Below are 20,649 nucleotides of genomic sequence, written 5' to 3' on the forward strand. Positions count from 1 at the left end.
ATGCTTTGCGCATATGGAGCTTGAGTGAATTCTCTGCATTGCTACTTTCCACTCCTTTTCTGATATATTAATTGAGAGATCATTTTCCCAGTGTCCTCTTGGATCTTTGAAAGGAAGGGATTGTAAAAGGATTTTATATATTGTAGAGATGGAGTCTAACTCCTTGAAATTGAGCAATACTTTTTCCAGCGTGGATGAGGGTGCAAGATGAGGAAAATCTGGAAGGTTCTGTTTAACAAAGTTCCTGATTTGAAGATAGTGAAAGAAATTTGTAGCTGGAATGTTAAATTTGGACTGTAATTGTTCATAGGATGCAAAGACGTTGTCTATATAAAGATCTCTTAACAAGTTAAGACCAGCTACGTACTTCTGACTCAGTTACCTTGCAATGCGGCAACAACTCCTCCACAAAATGGCAGTGCCCACAATAAACAAAATAACATCATGGAAAAATAGTGAAATAATTATTATTAATGAATTAATTCTGCTCCTTTTTTTCTTTTAAGTGTTGCATTATATGTACCTATATTTGAACGTTTAATTAATGTGTAGAAATTTTGGAAAACACACTGTTAAATTTCATACCACCAAACATAAAACAAATCATAAAACTTATTTTCCTGTTTTTCACTTCAAGCCACCCATTTATCTTTAGCCAATATTCTTAAAAGGAACCTTTATGTATTTTTACTTTTGTATTTTTCTGTGTGTGTCATTGATGTTTTTGATTTTGTTCAGAAACAGGACATTTCATCTGTACAGGCTCATTTCCACTGTCTGTCCATTTCTGACTCAGTTAGCTTGAACGTAATAAAAGACTGATGGAGCCATCACCTACAAACATTTGACAAATGAGGTCTCTCACATGTATGTCCTGTTACACTTATGTCCTTTCACATAAATACCACACTTTGTTTTGTATCCTTTGCTCAACTATGTATTAGTAATATATAAATTGCTCAAAAAAAATAAAGAAACACTTTCAAAATACACCAGATCTCAATTGGTCAGGCGAGCGTGGGGGCCAGTCAGTGGTATCAATACCTTCATCCTCCAGGAATTGCCTGCATACTCTCACCAAATGGGGTTGGGCATTGTCATGCACCAGGAGAAACCCAGGACTCATTGCACCAGCATAGGGTCTGACAATGGGTCCAAGGATTTCATCCCAATACCTAATGATAGTCAAGGTGTCATTGTCCAGCCTGTAGAGGTCTGTGTGTCCCTCCATGAATATGCCTCCCCAGACCATTACTGACCCACCACCAAACTGGTCATGCTGAGCAATGTTACAGGCAGATTAATGTTCTCCATGACTTCTCCAGACCCTTTCACGTCTGTCACATGTGCTCGGGGTGAACCTGCTCTCATCTCTGAAAAGCACAGGGTTCTATTGGTGGACCTGCCAATTCTGGTATTCTATAGCAAATGCCACTTGAGTTCCACGGTGCCGGGCAGTGAGCACAGAGCCCACTAGAGGACGTCGGGCCCTCAGACTACCCTGACGAAGTCTGTTTCTGATTGTTTGATCAGAAATATTCACACCAGTGGCCTGCTGGAGGTCATTTTGTAGGCTCTGGCAGTGCTCATCCTCTTTCTGCTTGCCCAAAGGAGCAGATACCGGTCCTGCTGATGGGTTAAGGACCTTCTACGGCCCTGTCCAGCTCTCCTAGAGTAACTGCCTGTCTCCTGGAATCTTCTCCATGCCCTTGAGACTGTGCTGCGAGACACAGCAAACCTTCTGGCAATGACACGTATTAATGTGCCAATCCTGGAGAAGTTGGACTACCTTTGCATCCTCTGTAGGGTCCGTGACCCTGACCGTAGCCAAATGCAAAACCTGTGATAAAACAGATGAGGAGGGAAAAATGTCAGTGGCCTCCACCTGTTAAACCATTCCTGTTTTGGGGGTCATCTCATTCTTGCTCCTCTAGTGCACCTGCTGTTAATTTCATTAACTCCAAAGCAGCTGAAACTGATTAACAACCCCCTCTGTACTTAACAGACCAGATCAATAGCCCGATGGTTCATTGACTTGATGCTATACTTTGATTAAAAAGTGTTCCTTTAATTTTTTATATTGAAAACACACTGTACGCAATTTTACATCTTCTTACGTCAAAATATATGTAGATTTGTTAACCTCTGTCAGAATGTTTCAGTTGTGCAGCACAGCCTTGGCATGGGAACAATAACCTCCATTTGTGTTAACCCGTACTATTTATTCTTTGTTCCTTTTTGGTCAGTTTTGTCCTTCTGTTTGCAAGCATGTTTTCCTTTAGCAAATTTGTCATGTGGCCTGAATTACTCTGCCACTTTTACACCTTTCCATCCATTCATACACTTTGTTTGAGAGATATTTTTATCCATGTAATGCTAACATTGTTCAGTGAATTTGAGGTTGAAAGTCCAGGTCCTTTCTCTTAGTGTAAAATTGAATTAAGGTCCTCCATTCTCTGACGCTGTTTCATGCTGCCAGACAAAGTGTACATTTTAGATATCTGCAAGAGCTTCTAATAGCTGCATGACTATGTCTAATAACCGTCAGAATTCAAGGAGCAGACTATAATAAAATAATTACAGAGGATGAGCCTTTTCAGATTATCCTAGTATTTCCTTAGTCTGGCATGCATCCAGTTTTTCTGGCCGTGGGAATGGATAAGCATTGCCTTGTGCAAGTCTATTTATGAATGATATTCCATTCATTCTTACATAACTCTTTCAACAAGACTTTGCTGCTGCATAATTTAGCTGCAGTTATACTCTAGCATGCATTTTAAAAATAAGCTTATATTTTGCCTTTAAAATCATCATCTTTTTGATGTGAACTGCTGATCTGTATCCAGCACCATGGCCTCTTTAAATACAGATACAAAACATGATGAGGCTAAAGCTGGAACTTACCCAGATTTGCAGCAGAATACTAATCTGACCCTAAAAAAAAGTGAACTCAGTGTGGTTAGGCATGTCACTGTTTTGTCATTTAGTGTCCTAGGGTGACCCTATTCCCCTTTATTGTCTTTATAATATAGACCTTAACAGAATGCCATAAATCCCATACTATAGCCTTCATATGTTGCACTATTTTTTATATCAAAGACCTCAGGCAATTACATTGAGTACCGGAAAGGGCAGGAGAAAAAAAGTACAAATTTGGTTATACCAAGATTAAGTTTTCCAATTATGCCAAAATATAAGCATAGTAAGAAATGTGAATATGATAATAATACTGTTAATACGTAAGTAGCAGTTCATCTTGTGTCAGTATGCTTATTACGAGGTGGCTGTCGTCTTGGTCTGTGGTCTGGCTTGGTCTTTGATCCAGTACTTCATCTGCTTGGGGCCGGGCAGGTTGGCCTTTCTGAATATAGCCTCTAAGAGAGATGTTCTCCTCAGGATGGAAAATAGCAGAGAGACAGAAAGTTTCTTTGTTATTCTGTCTTTATGTTCATCCAACCTTATTGGTGTACCTCCCTGACAATAGGATAGGCCAACTTCATTCCAGTCCTGTTTCAGAACAACTGAGCGCCATTCCATCCCCAGCAATATTGTCCTTTCATCATGGCCACCTGTATTCCACCAGGCTAGCTGACCAGTCAGTTCCTGTTTTTCAGCAAAGGTTTTATCTGATAATTTGACTAGCTTAAACATTAGTAAAAGGTATAAAGATAATTTTACAAATACAGACAATCTAAAAATATTTATCATTCTAATGTAATCACCTAATATAATGAAAATATATGTCACATTTACTTTTGTAGAATTTGTTTGGGTTTATTTTGCAAGTAATGTTTGAAAGAACACCCTGCGGAGGGCTGGCGGCCTGCCCGGGGTTTGTTTCCTGCCTTGCGCCCTGTGTTGGCTGGGATTGGCTCCAGCAGACCCCCGTGACCCTCTGGTTAGGATATAGCGGGTTGGATAATGGATGGAGGGATGGATGTTTGAAAGAAAAAAGATTTCCCAGCAATATAGGAGTGAGGTCTTATACAATGGATGTAAACCGGAACAACCCACTAGACTGGTCAGACATAACTTTGTGTAATCAAACTGGGTATTGACAAATAAGGGTCAAAAAGGAAATTAGGTACCTTACTACTGTGTAGCCCATACCTTGTAATTGTTTTATTTGTGTGTTTTCTGATTTTATTCATTTTTTTTGGCATTTACATTCAAAATTTGTGATTATAGACGGAAAATGTAATTTTGTAACTACTCGTGATTAAAAATATTTTTTTATCTTTATTATACGCTAAATGAGTGGGAGTGTGAGAACAGGAAACATGTTAACAAGGCGACAACATACGTATCAAATGAATGCTTGTGGGTAAAGGGGAATGATAGCCATTCACCAAAAGGGGAATAGAGTCTGCAATTATGTCTTCAAACCATACTAACTGATTGTAATGAGTGTAAAGCCTACCAGTGAGCCTAAAGACAAGTAAGCTAAAAATGTAACATGTTTTAGTTTTGTTTTTGAAGTTTTAAGGGGATGCCAAATCACTAAGACCCATCACTCACTTACACATAAACCTGCTCTCACTCATTCCATCCCATTTTATAGCTGACAGTTTGCTTAAATCACATCATTCAGACATAATATTAAAAATCCTTAATTGTCAACTACCACGTAAGAAGCATTTCTCATTAGGAGCCATTCTTCTTTTTTTTTTAACATAAATGGCCTGTGTTTGTCTCAGAATATCTTCACGGAGCAAATATAATTCCTTAATAGAAACAGTCTATCTAAAATTTTGTATTATAAAAGAATTATAGTGAAATATAACAAAGATTTACCCATTTTCCACTTAAACATTTGTCATGCATGCATGTCTGAGGTGTGCCTTACCTGGGCTCGTCCGAGGTAAGCTCTACCACTCCAGGACATGCCGGGCCGTGGATGCTGATCTCCCTTTTCTCCCACAACTGTGAGAAACTGCCCACGGAGGGAAACTGATTCTGCCCTCTGCGGTCTGTCCATTATAAAAACGAGATGCTTGGCATGGCATATATATTAAAAGAGGGGACCCTATTAGAGCCCCAACACTTCCTTTGTGACCAGTCTACTTCCTCAGTCGAAACATGAAATCTGTTTATATAAATGGTAATGTCTGTCTCTCTGTCATGAGATTACTTGCAAACTACGGTGGCTAGAACCTTGATCTTGGTCTTAATCAAAAACTTACAATATGATCTCTTCCAGAAATTCAAAAATGTTTATGTAGCTGCATCCTCAGGAAAGTAACCTGTGGCCATGTGTTTATTATGACAAATTGAGTGATGAAACCAAGTAACAATGCAAAAAGAAAAAGAAGAGCAGCTACATCTGCTGAGATTCAAGTACATGTCTGCATGTGTCTAAGAATGAGAAAGGATAAACAGACAAGACGCCAAAGAACTTAGACAAGCAAGAAGTCATCCTTAGAACAGCCTGATATTTTCTGAAATTCAAAAAAAATTACATGGCAGAAAAGTATATTGTAATAAAAGAGAGAAGTAACAATTTAGAAAATGTAAGCAGTATCAACAGCTCCTTATCTTTAACTTGGTTTTTATTTGCAATGTATTTTAAGGCTGTGGGCCCACTTGTTTCACTAGTATATTTATATTTTCGTACAATTTAAAGAAAACCGTTTTAATTTCTATTGTCTAGTATTAAACACAATAAAATTTTAGGTCTGTTTGCAAAACAAAAAGAATAAGCACATTATCAATATTTGCTTTACCTTCAGTTAACAGCTCATGGGTTGTACTATTCTGCTTTTGTGAGTACTCATTCTAAGTTCAAATTTAAGTTAAAACTTGATATTTATGTAGTTGATATCAGTGTGAGGAATATGAATAGTAATATTGTTTATAATAACATGCAAACCTGGCTCTGAATTGTTACACAATTACCAAATAAATGAATCCCAATAATTCTTTCAGATTCTTACTCCTTAGTCTCTATATGCTTATATTGAAATGATTAGACTTCATTGGCCTCTGCTTGAAATTTGGGTCCAAAATATAACTGCTAAAGCTTCCATTGAACTTTTGTTTGAAGCCCTTTTGTTCTATTGCTATTGGACTGAACAAGGTCTTGCCATTATATTAACTGTGCTCTTTTTTTAAAATGATTTCCTCATAATTAATTGATTTTCTGCTCTTTCTTTTGTAGGGAGATTACAAAGGAGGAGGAGGAGTATGTTTTATTACAGAGGCCCAACACAGGAGGGATTAACAGCAATGTCAGTAAGCTGTAAAAGTATCATTTGGTGGCAGATTGAGTGGAGACCTCTGAGTGAAGAGGCAAATTCACTACTATCCTCACGTCCTGAAAAGAGAACGGCAGATAAAAACATTTTTAAACTGCATCAACTTTTGACGTAATTGAAGTTGCAAATGGTGCTTTGAAAATGATGAAGAGGCCTAACTTTGAAAAAATGGGTAACTCATGGAAATTAACAGTTAGAGGCTGAAGAGTCGGGACGGAAATTTTGCAATGCAAGTTATATTTACAAGGCTGTATGTTAACTTAAGAATTTTTGCTGATGGAAAATACGACTTCATATAATTGATTCATCTTTAGTATTTATTTTCTCGACGTTTTGCTAACTTATTGAAACTAATACTAGTTTTGAAATACACATTAGACGACAAACAGTCCTGAATTGGCAATAAAATGAAAATGCCTGTTGCCTTTTAAAAATGGCAGCAAAACGAGATTATGTGCCCAACCTCCATGGATTTGACCTGGGGAGTCGCTTTATTGACTTGAAACCTTTGGGATATGGGGCCAATGGACTAGTACTGTCTGCAATGGACATAAAGAGTTGTCAAAAGGTTGCAATAAAGAAGATTGTCATCACGGATTCATTAAGCATCAAACACACCCTTCGGGAAGTAAAAATCATCCGACGATTGCAGCATGATAATGTTGTTAAAGTGTTTGAGGTACTGGGTCCACAAGGCAGTGCCTTGTCTCGTGATGTCTGTAATCTGACCACAGTTTATATTGTTCAGGAGTATATGGAGACAGATCTATCACGTCTTTTGGAACAAGGGCCCCTGTCAGAAGAGCATGCTAAGCTATTTACTTATCAGCTTCTTCGTGGCCTGAAATACATCCACTCTGCTAATGTTCTGCATAGAGACTTGAAGCCAGCCAATATCTTCATCAACACTGAAGACCTACTTCTGAAAATTGGAGATTTTGGCCTGGCAAGGATTGTTGATCCACACTACTCACATAAAGTAAGTGAATAATTATTTCATGTGGACTTAGACTAGAATTCATAGATCATTTATTACATTTAAAGCACCATGTTCCAAGTCTGCATTTAATAAAGCATTTGTAAAGTCATAATTTTTATTTTAATAATTGTATAACAATAACAATATATAAGAGTTTGGGTGCACTTTGGAGGAGTGTGGATGCAAAGACTAAAAGTTAAGTTTAAGTTTGGTGGGGCACATTTTGAGCAGCTGCATCAGGATCTAAGGAGGATAGACTGGGATAAGCGTTTAAGTGTGGGGACAGTCGAGGAGCAGTGGAACAGGTTTAAAAACATTTTACATGTAATGCAGGAGATACCTAAAAAAAACTCCACAGTGGGTTATTAAAGAGTTGAAAAAGAAGCTACAAAGAAACAAAAACAGCTGCATAAAGCTTATAAGACTAATAACTGCAATGTGAATCATTGGGTGCATGAGAACATTAGGGCAACAATTAAGAAGGATATACCAAAAGGCAGTTAGAGAGGAATATAACAGGTAAGGCGAAATATGATCCAAAAAGATTATTTAAGTATTTTAGTAGTAAAAGAACAGTCAAGGAGGAAATGGAGTACATAAAGAATAGTGAAGGGGAATTAAAAAATACAGACAGTGAAATAGCAGATTCTCTAAACTCGCATTTTTCTGATGTCTTCACGTGTGAGGAAGTAGATAACCTCCCAGTAGTAAAAGGGACTACTAAGGAGGGAGAGAGTGATTTGTAAATTGTAAAGGGAGAAGTGCTGCTCAGATTAAATAGGCTGAAATCAAACAAATCACCTGGACCAGATTGTATTTATCCTCGAATTCTCAAGGCAGCTAGGGAGTACATATATAACCCCTTGAAGCATATTTTTAGGAAGTCACTGTACACTGGGGAAATTCTGAAGAACTGGAAAATGGCAAATATTATTCTGTTATATAAAAAGGGTGACTGGGCAGATTAATGCAACTATAGGCCAGTAAGATTAACATGCATCACAGCAAAATTAATGGGAGAAATTATTAAGGGAAGATTTGTGCAACACATGGCAACAGCAGGAGTTTTACTGAACAGTCAGCATGGGTTCAGAAGGAAGCAGTCATGTTTTTTCAGCATGTTAGAATTCTAGCAACAAAAGGGTATGGTCAAAGTTGAGCATATATTATTTATCTTTGCTTTCAGAAAGCACTTGATAAGGTGCCACATGAGAGGATAAGCATCAAGCTGAAAGAAGTGGGAGTTCAAAGTGTTGTTTGTAGATGGGTGCAAAATTGGCTCAGACAAAGAAAGGACATGGGATGGTGTGAGGAACCCTATCAGGATTGGGTGACGTTAAGAGTGGTGTTTCAAAGATTTCAGTGCTAGGGCCACTGCTATTTTTAATATATGTAAATGATTTGAATACAAATATAAGTAACAAGCTGGTTAAATCTGCAGATCATGCTAAGATAGGTGGATTGGCAAATAATGTAGAATCCATTGAATCATTACAGAAGGATTTTGACAGCAAACAGGCTTGGGCAGATTTATGGCAGATGAAATTTTAATGCCAGTAAATGTAAAGTGCAGGAAGTAAAAATGTTAGATTTAAATACACAATTGGAGATCTAAAAATTGAAAATACACCTTAAGAGTAGGATTTAGGAGTCCTAGTGGACTCGTCAGTATCAACTGCCAGACATTGTTCAGAAGCCATTAAGAAGGCTAACAGAATGTCAGGTTATATAGTGCCCTGATGTGTAGAGTACAAGTTCAGTAAGGTTGTGCTCAAGCTTTATAACACACTGGTGAGACCTCATCTGGTGTCCTGTATACAGTTTTGGTCTCCAAGCTACAAAAAGGATGTAGCAGCACTAGAAACAGACCAGAGAAGAGTGACTAGGCTGATTCCAGGCTACAGGGGACAATCTTGGTTTAAGCAAAATAAGATTAAGAGGAGACATGACTGAATTGGAATTAGAACAGTGGATCAAGACTGTTCCTTTAATATAAGTTAATCACAGTTGGGAACTTAAGGATAAATTTAGCACAAACATTAGGAGGTTTTTCTTTACACAGAGAACCATAGACACATGGAATAAACTACCAAGTAGTGTAGTAGATACACTTGACTAGAGACTTGATGTTATTTTAGAAGAATTAATTCGGTAGAAAGGGTGAACTTTCTGTTCTGATGTTCTCAAACAATGAGAATGTCTTAAGTCAGTCAGACATTTACAATACAACATCATCGTTAAATCCAATCAGATGCTCCTTTTTCCAGTTTTAATTAAGGTAGAACATCCTTTTTTAGCACTAGAATCCCTGAAGCCAACGAAAAAACTCGTAATCCCGGCCCACCTTAAATCTCTTTGCACCTCTCCATCAGCGTCTTTTGTTTTTTAAATACCTTTGAAATCTGGACAGAATGTGTTTTGACTTTGTTCTGCTGGACTTCCTTGGAAAATGTGGTGTTTGAATAACAGCAGATACTGTTCCAAAATGTGTACATATATTTCTGCATTAATGGTGCTCTCATAGATCACCCATGCCATGAGCACTGAAACACCCCCATACCATGAAAGGCACTAACTTTTGTACCTGATGATGATATCAGCTTGCATAGTTGTTTTCTTCTTTGATATGAAGAACTTGGACTTTTTTTTTAATATTTAAAATGTTGTAATAGTGACACTGCGCAAAATGGTGGGTGCTGACACAGAGAGATAAACTGATGTCACCAGGAGTCACATTGCTCACAGTATTCAGAAAAGGGCTTGATGTCACTGATTGAAGTAGTTCTTCATTTAGTTTAAGCTGCAAGCTGTTCACCTCTCACCTCTCAACTGTAGACTGCGGGTTTGTGATTCACTTCTGAAAGTTTACCAAAGAGCAAATCTTCAAGCTAAAAACTAAATTGGCAACAAGGGTGGGATTTGTACTGTGGACGGGTGCAGTGTACTGGCGACACTGAAGGACGGTGGGGGCTGACAAAGATAGAGGTCAGCTGAGACACACTGATTAGTGTTCAGACTAAAGGCTGACTAAAGGAGTTCTCTTCCTTTTGCTCAAAGATTTGCACTGTGGTGAACTGTTGGCAGTGAGTCACAAACCCACAGTCTCCATTTCAGAAGCTGGCGCTTGCAGAGTGAGCTAAATGCAGATCCCCTTTAGTCAGCCGTGCAGAGTCCATCTCAGAACAAGTGGTGTTCCTCCAGGTGAAGTCACCTGGAGGCTGTCCTCGCTTTAAAAGGAGTAGGCCTTTTCTGGAGGCTCCATATGTGCTCTAACACAATTACCTCGCCTGTTTCATATCACCTTATTGTTTCAACTTGTCACATCGTTATCAGTCCTAAACTACCCCATCTCAACGTTTATGTGTTGTCGCAGTTAATTTCAGAATCAAAGTGAATCTTCATAGAACAGTGCAGTTGATTGGGTAAAACTTTTTTTTATTTAATACAAGTCAAAGTAAATTTACAAATCACTCCTTTTTGTTTTTATTAGCATTTTACATACTGTCCCAACTCTTTTGTAATTGGGTTTGTGAATTAAACCAATTTAGGTACAAATGTAACAACAATGTTTTTTTAACAATGGCTGACTCAATTTGTTATCTGAAAATCTAACTGAATGATCATGTCCGGTCTCGGTGCTGTCCGAGAATATCTACAGGTGTACTCTTTCAAACTCAATGGTACAATGAAGCTTGGAGATAACTGACTAGATTTTTATGACACCTGCAAAGTGTAATTAATACAGTAAATATTGGACGAAGGATTGTTAAGTAAATTTCAGCAAAACCACAAACTCACATGTAGTAAAAGAAGAATTTTGGTGAAAGTTTACATTTGAAGCACAGTTGTTTACAGCATGCAATTTACTGTGAAATTGTCAGTAAAAATGTTACTATGTGAGAATTTTAACTTACTGATCGTAGAAGGATTTTTACTTCATATAAACCATTCTTTTAAATTAATAGGGGACTGAGATTGATTTAGAATTGGATTTTAGAATTTAAAATGAACCATGAATAATTGGAATGCAGCAGTGACAGTATACATATCTTATGCATTGTAATATGAGTAATAACCAATAAAAAGATACTCTAGATAGCAACGTTTTGTTATCCTATTGGGTTACTAAAATTAGGATTTCATTACAAGATTTTTCTCTTTGCATGCATGTATTGAAAATTCAGTGCACATAGTTGATTTCCCCTAGGGTACCCTGTAATTAATTCCTAATTTTGTAGTTATTCTTGTAACAGTTATTACTATCAGAAAAAATGAAAATATTGAACCCAAAGAGCCTTCTAAAAAGTACAGTTGAAAAGCAGCTATACAGTCAAGTTGTGAAAAATATGTGCTGTCTTTTGTGTATTTATCCATGAGATCTGAGCTGTTGATGACAGCGCACCAGTGAGGCTGTAATCCTTATGAATGTTTACAGCACTTTGTAAAGTGTTGTTTTTTTCAATTGTTGCTCAGTAAAAAGCAAGGAACACAAACTTGATTGTGACTGGCATTAATTACCATGGCAAGCTCTTCTGTAAGCCCAAGTCAACAGAGCCGTCCTGTTGGGCCCTTGCTAAGCTGTTGTCCAATTTTGCATAGCTATGAATTCCTGCATTCTTTCACTGCTGGCATATTCTGAATGTTACTTTTATCTGTTTTTGTGACAATTTTGGTCAGAACAAGCTTGCTATCCTGTTCTTTTTAATGCCTGTATTTATTACCTCTTAATTTACTTTTCATTTTTCACTACTGAAGGCTGAAAGATGGTCATTAATAAATGGTCAGATGTAGAGTTAGGTGAAAAAGAGGTTAAACCACTGTAAAATGTTATGCTTTAACCTACTTTATTAAGACATATTTCCTTCATGTAATACAACATCCTAATAGCAGATAAAAGTACCCTTGTTTGATAACAAGTACTAATTAAATTAGTCAAGTTCAACTTCATTGCTTTGTGTTACAATACAATGAAATTTTACTTGTATGTTTTCTATAGTCTAGTGACAGTAGTATTAATACCAACAACAGACCAGAAGAAAGATCCCAAAAAAGACAATGAAAATAACTCATAGTTTTAATATAACAACATATATACAAAACACAGACAGTGTGGCATAGTGGTTAAGGTTTTGGGCATCAAACCACTAGGTTTTGGGTTCAAATCACGCTACCAACCATGTATGACCATGAGCAAATCACTTCAACTGCTGATGCAAATTTGATTCTAAAATGAAACTTAAATGAGACTATCTCTCAAGTCTCATGAGCCAGCAAAGATCAACCTTTGAGCAGTAAAGTTTTTGACACACTTTGCTTTTTCAAAAATGCATCTATTACTCATTTTCTATCCTTATATATAATTTGATACTATCCATATGTATGGTGTTCACGTCAATACCTCGACTCAATACAAGTTAGAACCATGCAATGGGACTCTTCCTCTGTAGTTAGAACATGGCAAGTTAACATGGCAAACGCGGACGCAGTATTGCATGATTGGCTAAGAATGTTGGAATACTTCAGTGACGCCGCTGGACGGCCAAGTATAGTAAGTCGGTGTTGGTTCCAGCAGATAACAGTAAATTCGGCTGGTTTTTGGAACGTTGGTTTGATGGGGCGTACTTTCCAGGACTAACATCGTTGACTGACTTAAACCCTTAGACAGCTCTGGAACCGTAAGTAATTTAGAACATATCGCTATTTGCTTGGTACGTTGAAATCTATCTTTGGGCAGTTCGGTTTTGGCATCTATTAGCAAACTGAGTAATGACGGCTAGGTATTAACAACAGTCATTGTTTAAATTTTAGCTGATCTCAGATCTAAAATGACCATGCCAATATAATTATTACTCCAACTCTGATTAGAGTCGTAAAATATGGTTTGTTTTGAAAATTTGTTTCCTGGAAAAAACCAAATGAGGTGTGCTGAAGAGCTGAGTTCACATGTCGCAGCCCTGTTTAAACAGGAAGCTCTTCATTACGTCGGACGAAAAGGGCTATTTTAAACATAAATCAGTGCCATGATAACAAAATTATTTCAAGGACTTAAAAAAAAAATAATTCTTTGCAGAGAAAGTATGGATTTCACAAACGTAGAAATTGTCGTTCTACAGTATGTAGTCTCTAGTTATTTAATAAGACCTTAGCATAAACTCTCTGGGTCTTCGTAACACTTACAAAGCATCAGTGAAGTGTTTATTCACTCTTTACTGTGGCACACATGCTATATAAATAAAATGTATTATTAATGTTACTATTATTATTACTAACACAACTTCACTTTGGAGTGGTCTGAGATGCCTTAATTGAGACACATTTGTCTTGGTATTACAATTTTGGTATAAAACCTCTGAAACCTGTATAATAACAAGTCCTTTTACCACCATGTCAACATACCATACAGCACAGAGATGAACAGCCTATCTACTGATGTTTAATAAGTGTCACAAAGACCCAAAAAGTTTATGCTATGGTCTTGTTGCATAATAGCAAATGAGTAATAGAAGCATTTTTTACTGCTCAAAAGATGATCTTTGATGGCTTAAGAGAGATTCTCATTTAAGAATCAAATACTGTATGTTAGAGATGTTTCTCTTAAAATTCCTTGCAAGAAAAAGCTTTCCAATTGGAATGCAAGCAGGAGAAGTGACTTGCTCATAGTCACACAGTGGTGTCAGTAGCAGGACTTGAACCAACAGCCTCAGGGATTGTAGTCCAAAAACTCTTCACTGCAATGCCACACTGCCTGCCTTTCCTTCCATACTCAGTATGATCTAATTGGAGCACAGAAATATAAATTAGGGCAACTAATAATGTTATTCAGAGACAACTGCCCATACATTTCATCATATATTACTGAGCACACAATGCAAGTATTTTCAAATTGCAAAAAGATGTGAAGACACTACTTGCTTGGAAAATCTGAATCTACTGTGTGACTTTGCTCAGATCTCTACTGAAACTCAAGAGCAGACACTTGTGATAATATCGGAGTATTTTTTTCTCAGGGGAAAATAATCTGAAAAGCATGAAACAAAAGAAAATGTCTCCATTTTATTTCTTTCTGATGATATTGTTGTCTAGGAGAAACTGAAAAGATATTAAGGACATTTCTTTTTTTGAAGTTTCATTTCTATGTGGAGTACAGTAATCCCTCCTCGATCGCAAGGGTTGCGTTCCAGAACCCCCCGCGATAGATGAAAATCCCCAAAGTAGAAACCATATGTTTATATGGTTATTTTTATATATTTTAAGCCCTTATAAACTCTCCCACACTGTTAACATTATTAGAGCCCTCTAGACATGAAATAACACCCTTTAGTCAAACGTTTAAACTGTGCTCCATGACAAGACAGAGATGACAGTTGCGTCTCACAATTAAAAGAATGCAAACATATCTTCCTCTTCAAAGAATGCGTGTCAGGAGCAGAGAATGTCAGAGAGATAGAGAGAGAGAAAAGCAAACAATCAAAAAATCAATATGTGCTTTTGGGCTTTTAAGTATGCCGAAGCACCGCGATAAGGCAGCATTTTTTAGAGGAGCGTCCGTATCCTTTAGGCAAACAGCCTCTGTGCAAACAGCCCCTCTGTCAGGCAGAGAGTGAGAGAGACAGAGAAAAGCAAACAATCAAGCACCGCGCGCTAAGCACATCTTATATCATTGAGGAGTTTAATTTAATACGTAATACATGCTCTGATTGGGTAGCTTCTAAGCCATCCGCCAATAGCGTCCCTTGTATGAAATCAACTGGGCAAACAAACTGAGGAAGCATGTACCATAAATTAAAAGACCCATTGTCCACAGAAATCCAAGAATCAATGAAAAATCCGTGATATATACAGTATTTAGATATGCTTACATTTAAAATCCGCGATGGAGTGAAGCCGCGAAAGTCGAAGTGCGATATAGTGAGGGATCACTGTAATCTGATGACCTGAGGATACAAACAGTTCCCTAAATCTAGCGGTGCAAATGTTAAAAGATTATCTTCTGTTTTCCAGAATGGAGTAGAGATAAAAGTGACATTAAAGATGGATGAGGTTCTTAATAATGACACTTGTCTTTCTAAGGCAGCGTGTGTTATACAGTACCTGTAAAAAGTATTTGCCTCCTTGGAAGTCTTGAATCACAGTGGATTTAAGCTTTTTGACACTTATTGAGAAAAAATACCCTTTAATTTCAAAATGAAATCAGATCTCTGGAAAGAGATCTAAATGAATTACAAATAAAAACATAAAATAATTCATCACATACAGTAAGTATTAATATGACATACGTAAATCATCACTGGTGTAGCCAATTAGTTTTAGAAGTCAAAGAATGAGTTCAATGGAAATCACCTGTCTGTAGTCAATGGGTTTCAGTTGTAGTGTTTTTGTAGATTGTAGATTTTTGGCCATAGTTGTCATGATTCCATCCCTGACTCATGCTTTTCTTTGAGTTTATTTTTTTAATCTGGTTTGTTTATATGCATTATTTATTTTGAAATGGATCATTGTTATTTTTGTTTAGCTCTGGTAACTGCCACTTTGTGCCACATTAGACTTACCAGGCCTGGTTTGCCACTAAAGCCTCGGGTAGTGCCCACTTTGGCCTAGATCGGTCCTTTTCAAAACTTCCTTTTGCAGAGCATTTCTTTCAATGATAGCTACAGTGACCCAGTTTATCTTGTAGTCTTTGCTGTCATATAGTAAATATATTCAAACAATTCACTCCAGGCACCTTTTGTTGACACTTAACAATGGTTTCAGCCTTCCATCCCTTTTATGTCAGCAATGACCTTTCAAGTGTCGAGGCCTGTTGCTGTGCACTCTTTTGGGAAATGTTTAGAGCACATCTGTACTATTGTTATGAAGGAAAGCATTGCACAATAAATAAAAAAAAATGGTCATTTTATTACATTCCCTGATTTCCATCCATTATCCAACCTGGTATATCCTAACTACAGAGTCATGGGGGTTTACTGGAGCCAATCCCAGCCATCACAGAGCAGTAGGCAGGAAACAAACCCCAGGCAGGGCACCAGCCCACCGCAGGGCCCACACACACACACACCAAGGCATGTCTTTGGACTGTGGGTGGAAACCAGTGTACCCGGAGGAAACCCACGCAGACACGGGAGAACATGTAGGGAGGACCCGGGAAGTGAACCCAGGTCTCCTAACTGTGAGGCAGCAGTGCTACCCACTGCGCCACCCTGGTTAACTAATCAATTATCAAAATGATCGTTAAGTTTCAGTCCTAGTCTGTTTGCGGTGAGCCTATGCTGCTACCCTGACTTCTGTGGACACTTAGTTGCCACATTTCAAAACTCAGACATCTCTGATTTTTTTTATAGCCTAAAAAGCACAAGCTGTTCTGATGTACTGCAGAATCTATAAAAAAATTTGACAGCGTATACTTATGCTAAGACTAAAGTCTTATTTAGCACCATTATATTACTCATATTCCACACAGATAATTTGGGAATCGGAAATTGACATGCCTTATTTTCTATTTCAACCAATTACATCGTTTGACATCTAAAAAATGAATATCTGCCTGGAGGGTTTTGGAGAAGTGCCTGTTTAGTTTGGATGAAGAGCTTATTCATATTACAGCATGAACCATGACAAAAAAGTATGTTCCAACTGTCATGTGAGGTCCTTGAGACTTAAAGCTTTCATTCTAACCGTATTTTAAATAAAAGTTTGAACATTGCATTCATCCTATACATTTGTTAATATCCAACAGTGAGTCTTTAAATATTTAAAGAATGTGATCAGGATAAGAGCTGGCACTTTTTAATCTGAGCCTCTGTGTTTCTTCCAGAAAAGAATGGTTTCTTGTCTCCAGGTTAAATAACTTATTCTTTTATTCATGAATGAGAGCAGAGGAGGATTTTGAGATGTGCAATAATAAATTACTTTTTCCAGATATTTTCCATGTTCTGTTTATACTTACTGTATGTGTGGGAGCTTCACACAATAGACTAGTATGTTAATATCGGCCTTTTGGTCTTTGTGTTGTGATGTGACATAATTCACTTGCTGAATAATTGATTATTGTCTGCATCAAGAGTAAATTAAAGTAACTGAAAATCACCTGCTATTTAGAGGAATGTTAACAAGTGTTACTCATCACCTTGTAATGTACATTTTACTTTCCTGTTAAAAAGTATCTAAATGTGATGTTGAGTCATCAAAGCTATTATTTACCCAACCAAACTTGATAAACTGAAAGGTCTCCTCTTCTCTAAGCTGTGCTGTACAAGGAAGGCTGAATTATCAGTCATTTATGTCTTGACATTAACCACCAACTTGCTGACCAGTAGAACTGTGAATCGGTAACAGCTTCATCTCAGTCTTGTGACGCTTTGGTTTGTTTGAGGCTGGCATTGAATGTTAGTGACTTACATCACTTCAGATTAATCTCTTCTAAAAAGCTTATAGAAATTCTAATGTGGGACTAATCTTTTTCTAGACTGCTAATTCCATAATCCTGTTTCATGCTAATATATCTCGCAGCCGGGCATCTCATGCTTTATTTGTTCACAGAGTACTTTGGTCTTGGTGGGCTATTTCTGCTTCGCAGCATTTGCTGGTGTATGTAATTCCCTTTCATTTATTCTCTGCTATCCCTATTTAGACATATTGCAGTTTCATTTTCTCTGTTGGAGATTTTATTTCATACTTAAGTTTTACGTATTTGTTTAATGTACAAGCTATGATCAGTAGATCAATTAGTGAATCATTAAAACACCTTTTTAAAGAAAGCAATAATGATTGACACTGTACTGAATAAGCTTTGGTTATGTGATGGTTCAGGTTGGCTGCAGGTGCCATATGTCTTAAACCCATGACCATCAACAGTCAGGATGAGCTGGGAAATGAGAACACAAGACAGGCAGAGGTGTTGCAAAATGCAAAAGTACTTTTATTTAAATAAATAAAGTGCAGTGCAGTCCTCCAATAAATCTTCAATAAAAACAGATTTTTTTAATGGAGGTTAAAGCGCAGTCATCACTAAGTAACCTAATAAACAATTAAAAACCCCAAATTGAAAATGTAAAATCCCTCATGTTGTTCTTTCTGACTCTTTCTCTGGCTCTTGTCAGGACCCTTGGGCATCCCTCCAATTCAGTACCTCCATTGGTACCTGAGGACCTGAACTGCCACTTGTCCGGTCACTGCAGTGTAGGAAGTTGCCACCTCCATCAGTGCCCACAGCTTCCCCTAGGACAGCATATGCTTACTGTAGGCTTTCGCAACATCAAGATCCCATCCTTTATCCTGCTCCTATGACCTCTCTCACCCTCTCACCAACTCCACCTTTTCAGCTGTTCAGCCAACGAAAGCTCAGTCATCTCCCAGAGCTCCTCCAGTTCTCTGTGCTGCTTCCTGTTAGCTGCCAAGCAATGCAGTGCTGCCCAACAAGTCTTCCTTTTTTACTTTTCCATCATCCACCAATCGCTTTCAACTTTGTTTCTTTTTTCATTCTCTTTTTCTCTCTCCTCTCACACTAACCCCATTCCCTTTTAGTGCAAAGTAATGTGCAGCTGGTGCTTCCGGAAAGCTGTGCCTTGGAGAGCCAACAATAACTCATTAGTGCCCGCACATTCGCAACTCAAAACAAAAGCGGGGCATGCCACCACTAAAAAGGATTAAAACTTAAAAAGCATTAATATCTCTTCTGCACTGTTTTTCAAAAAACTTACACTTCCAGTGTTCTGTATCTCACAACAGTATGGCATAGGCCAAGTTACAGGGAAGTCTGGGGGAGACTCAGACCCCTCCATTCAGTGGTCATGTTGCCAGAAAAGCATCTGTTTGATTTATGTTAATTGTCTATTGCCAATCATTTGAGCCACTCACCTCCAATGGGGCCCATTCGTTACATTGATCATGAATGAGTTGAGCTGTACTAAACTTTAAGGGAGACCACAAACCCAGAAACTTGCCTCCGGTCCGCACTAAGTTTTAGAATTTATAGTTGCCCACCCAGTTATTTCCAGGTCCAACCACCATTATAATGTCTGCTGTATGGTACGGCAACCCTGTCAGTTAGGCTATACAGTATAGGAATTGAATAAAAGTAGAGTACTGTATATTAGAGTAGGAGCAGCAGAGGCAAACATAAGTGGTAAGCAAGTGTTTTATATAAGAACATAAATTTGACAAATTAGAAGAGATCCATTCAGTCCATTAGGTTCATTTGTTTATCTAATAACTAAGATGTCCCATTGTCTAATCTAGATTGTGGACAGCATCAGAAGACATTTTTGGCAGGTTTATATCAAGTAAGAAGCAATGCCTGGGACTCTGATGTGTGCAATATGAAGCAATATTGCAGATAAAATGCAGCACTTGAATTCAGGAGCCACTTATAAATCTGAGTTGTTAAAAGCCTTTGATTGAGACTTTATAACATTCACACTTATTCACAAGTCTAAGAAGGGTGGGAATTTTGGCTGGGCCACTTGTCAGTGTACAAATCTAGTACAGCTCTAGGTTTTGGTTAGGGTTAGGGTAAGGTTTTGCATTTAGAATGTGAATTAAATAAAGAGCCCTGGTTTTATTAGGCATTGATACCTTATATTGGTATAACTCAGCATCTATACGCTGGTGCCTTTCAAATCTTAAACTATCATCCTTGCATCTCATTTGTCTGTTTTTCAGATATGTGACTGAACTCTGTATTTCACTTCTCACATCACTGGATCCAATTAACTATACCAGCTGCCTATGTTTCTAACATCCTTTTGTAAAGTATGACATGTTGCTGCTGGATCTTGTCGTTAATATTCTGGTCCTGATTTCTTGCGGCTCAGAAACATGTGAACAGGGCACTCTGCAGCCTTCTGGCAGGTTTTTTTTCTTTAAAATTGTCAACAAAGAATCAAAATTTTTCTTAAACTTCATTGGAATTAATAAAGTGATACGTAAAGCCAGTAGTTTATTATTAGTTTGTCATGGTATAATTTGGACGTGATGTGTGCACATAGAGGTGTTAGTACCAGTTTCTAATCTTCAGAGTTAACATATACAGGTAGAACATTAACCCAGATGCAAAAATCTATCAGCAGGTTTGAAACTAAATGGCCATATGATAAACTGACAGTGTCATCATGGATGTGAGACAGTGTGCTAATGAGACACAGTGAATAGGGTCATTTATTGAATATACAACGTATAACATTTCAAAAATAAGTATGGTGACTGTTTCCTGTTGAAAGTGTAAGTGGGACATCTCACTTCATTACAAGAATGAGCCCAGTTTTCCATATAAGGAACATTTGTGATTTGATTAAAAATATGGAGCTTGACTTTCCTAACCCAGGTGTATATATTATAGTTGTTAATTAGACACCATGTTCTCCTCTAAGGTAAGCAACACTTACTGAGATTGAACACCTTGATGAAACTGGGATCTCCCTT

The 20,649-nt window shown here is 37.6% G+C and overlaps 1 protein-coding gene across 2 annotated transcripts in view; it reads left to right on the forward strand.

Moving 5' to 3' along the window:
- Positions 1-20,649, forward strand: part of mapk4 (mitogen-activated protein kinase 4) — a 225,097-nt gene that overhangs the window by 61,770 nt on the left and 142,678 nt on the right. For both annotated transcript variants that reach the window (XM_039750397.1, XM_039750398.1), the window contains exon 2: positions 6,158-7,233. In XM_039750397.1, coding sequence (XP_039606331.1) covers positions 6,688-7,233 — 546 coding nt within the window. In that variant the 5' untranslated portion in view covers positions 6,158-6,687. The remainder of the gene's footprint in view (positions 1-6,157; positions 7,234-20,649) is intronic.

Source organism: Polypterus senegalus, chromosome 4 (assembly GCF_016835505.1).
Source record: "Polypterus senegalus isolate Bchr_013 chromosome 4, ASM1683550v1, whole genome shotgun sequence".
Lineage (NCBI taxonomy): Eukaryota > Metazoa > Chordata > Cladistia > Polypteriformes > Polypteridae > Polypterus > Polypterus senegalus.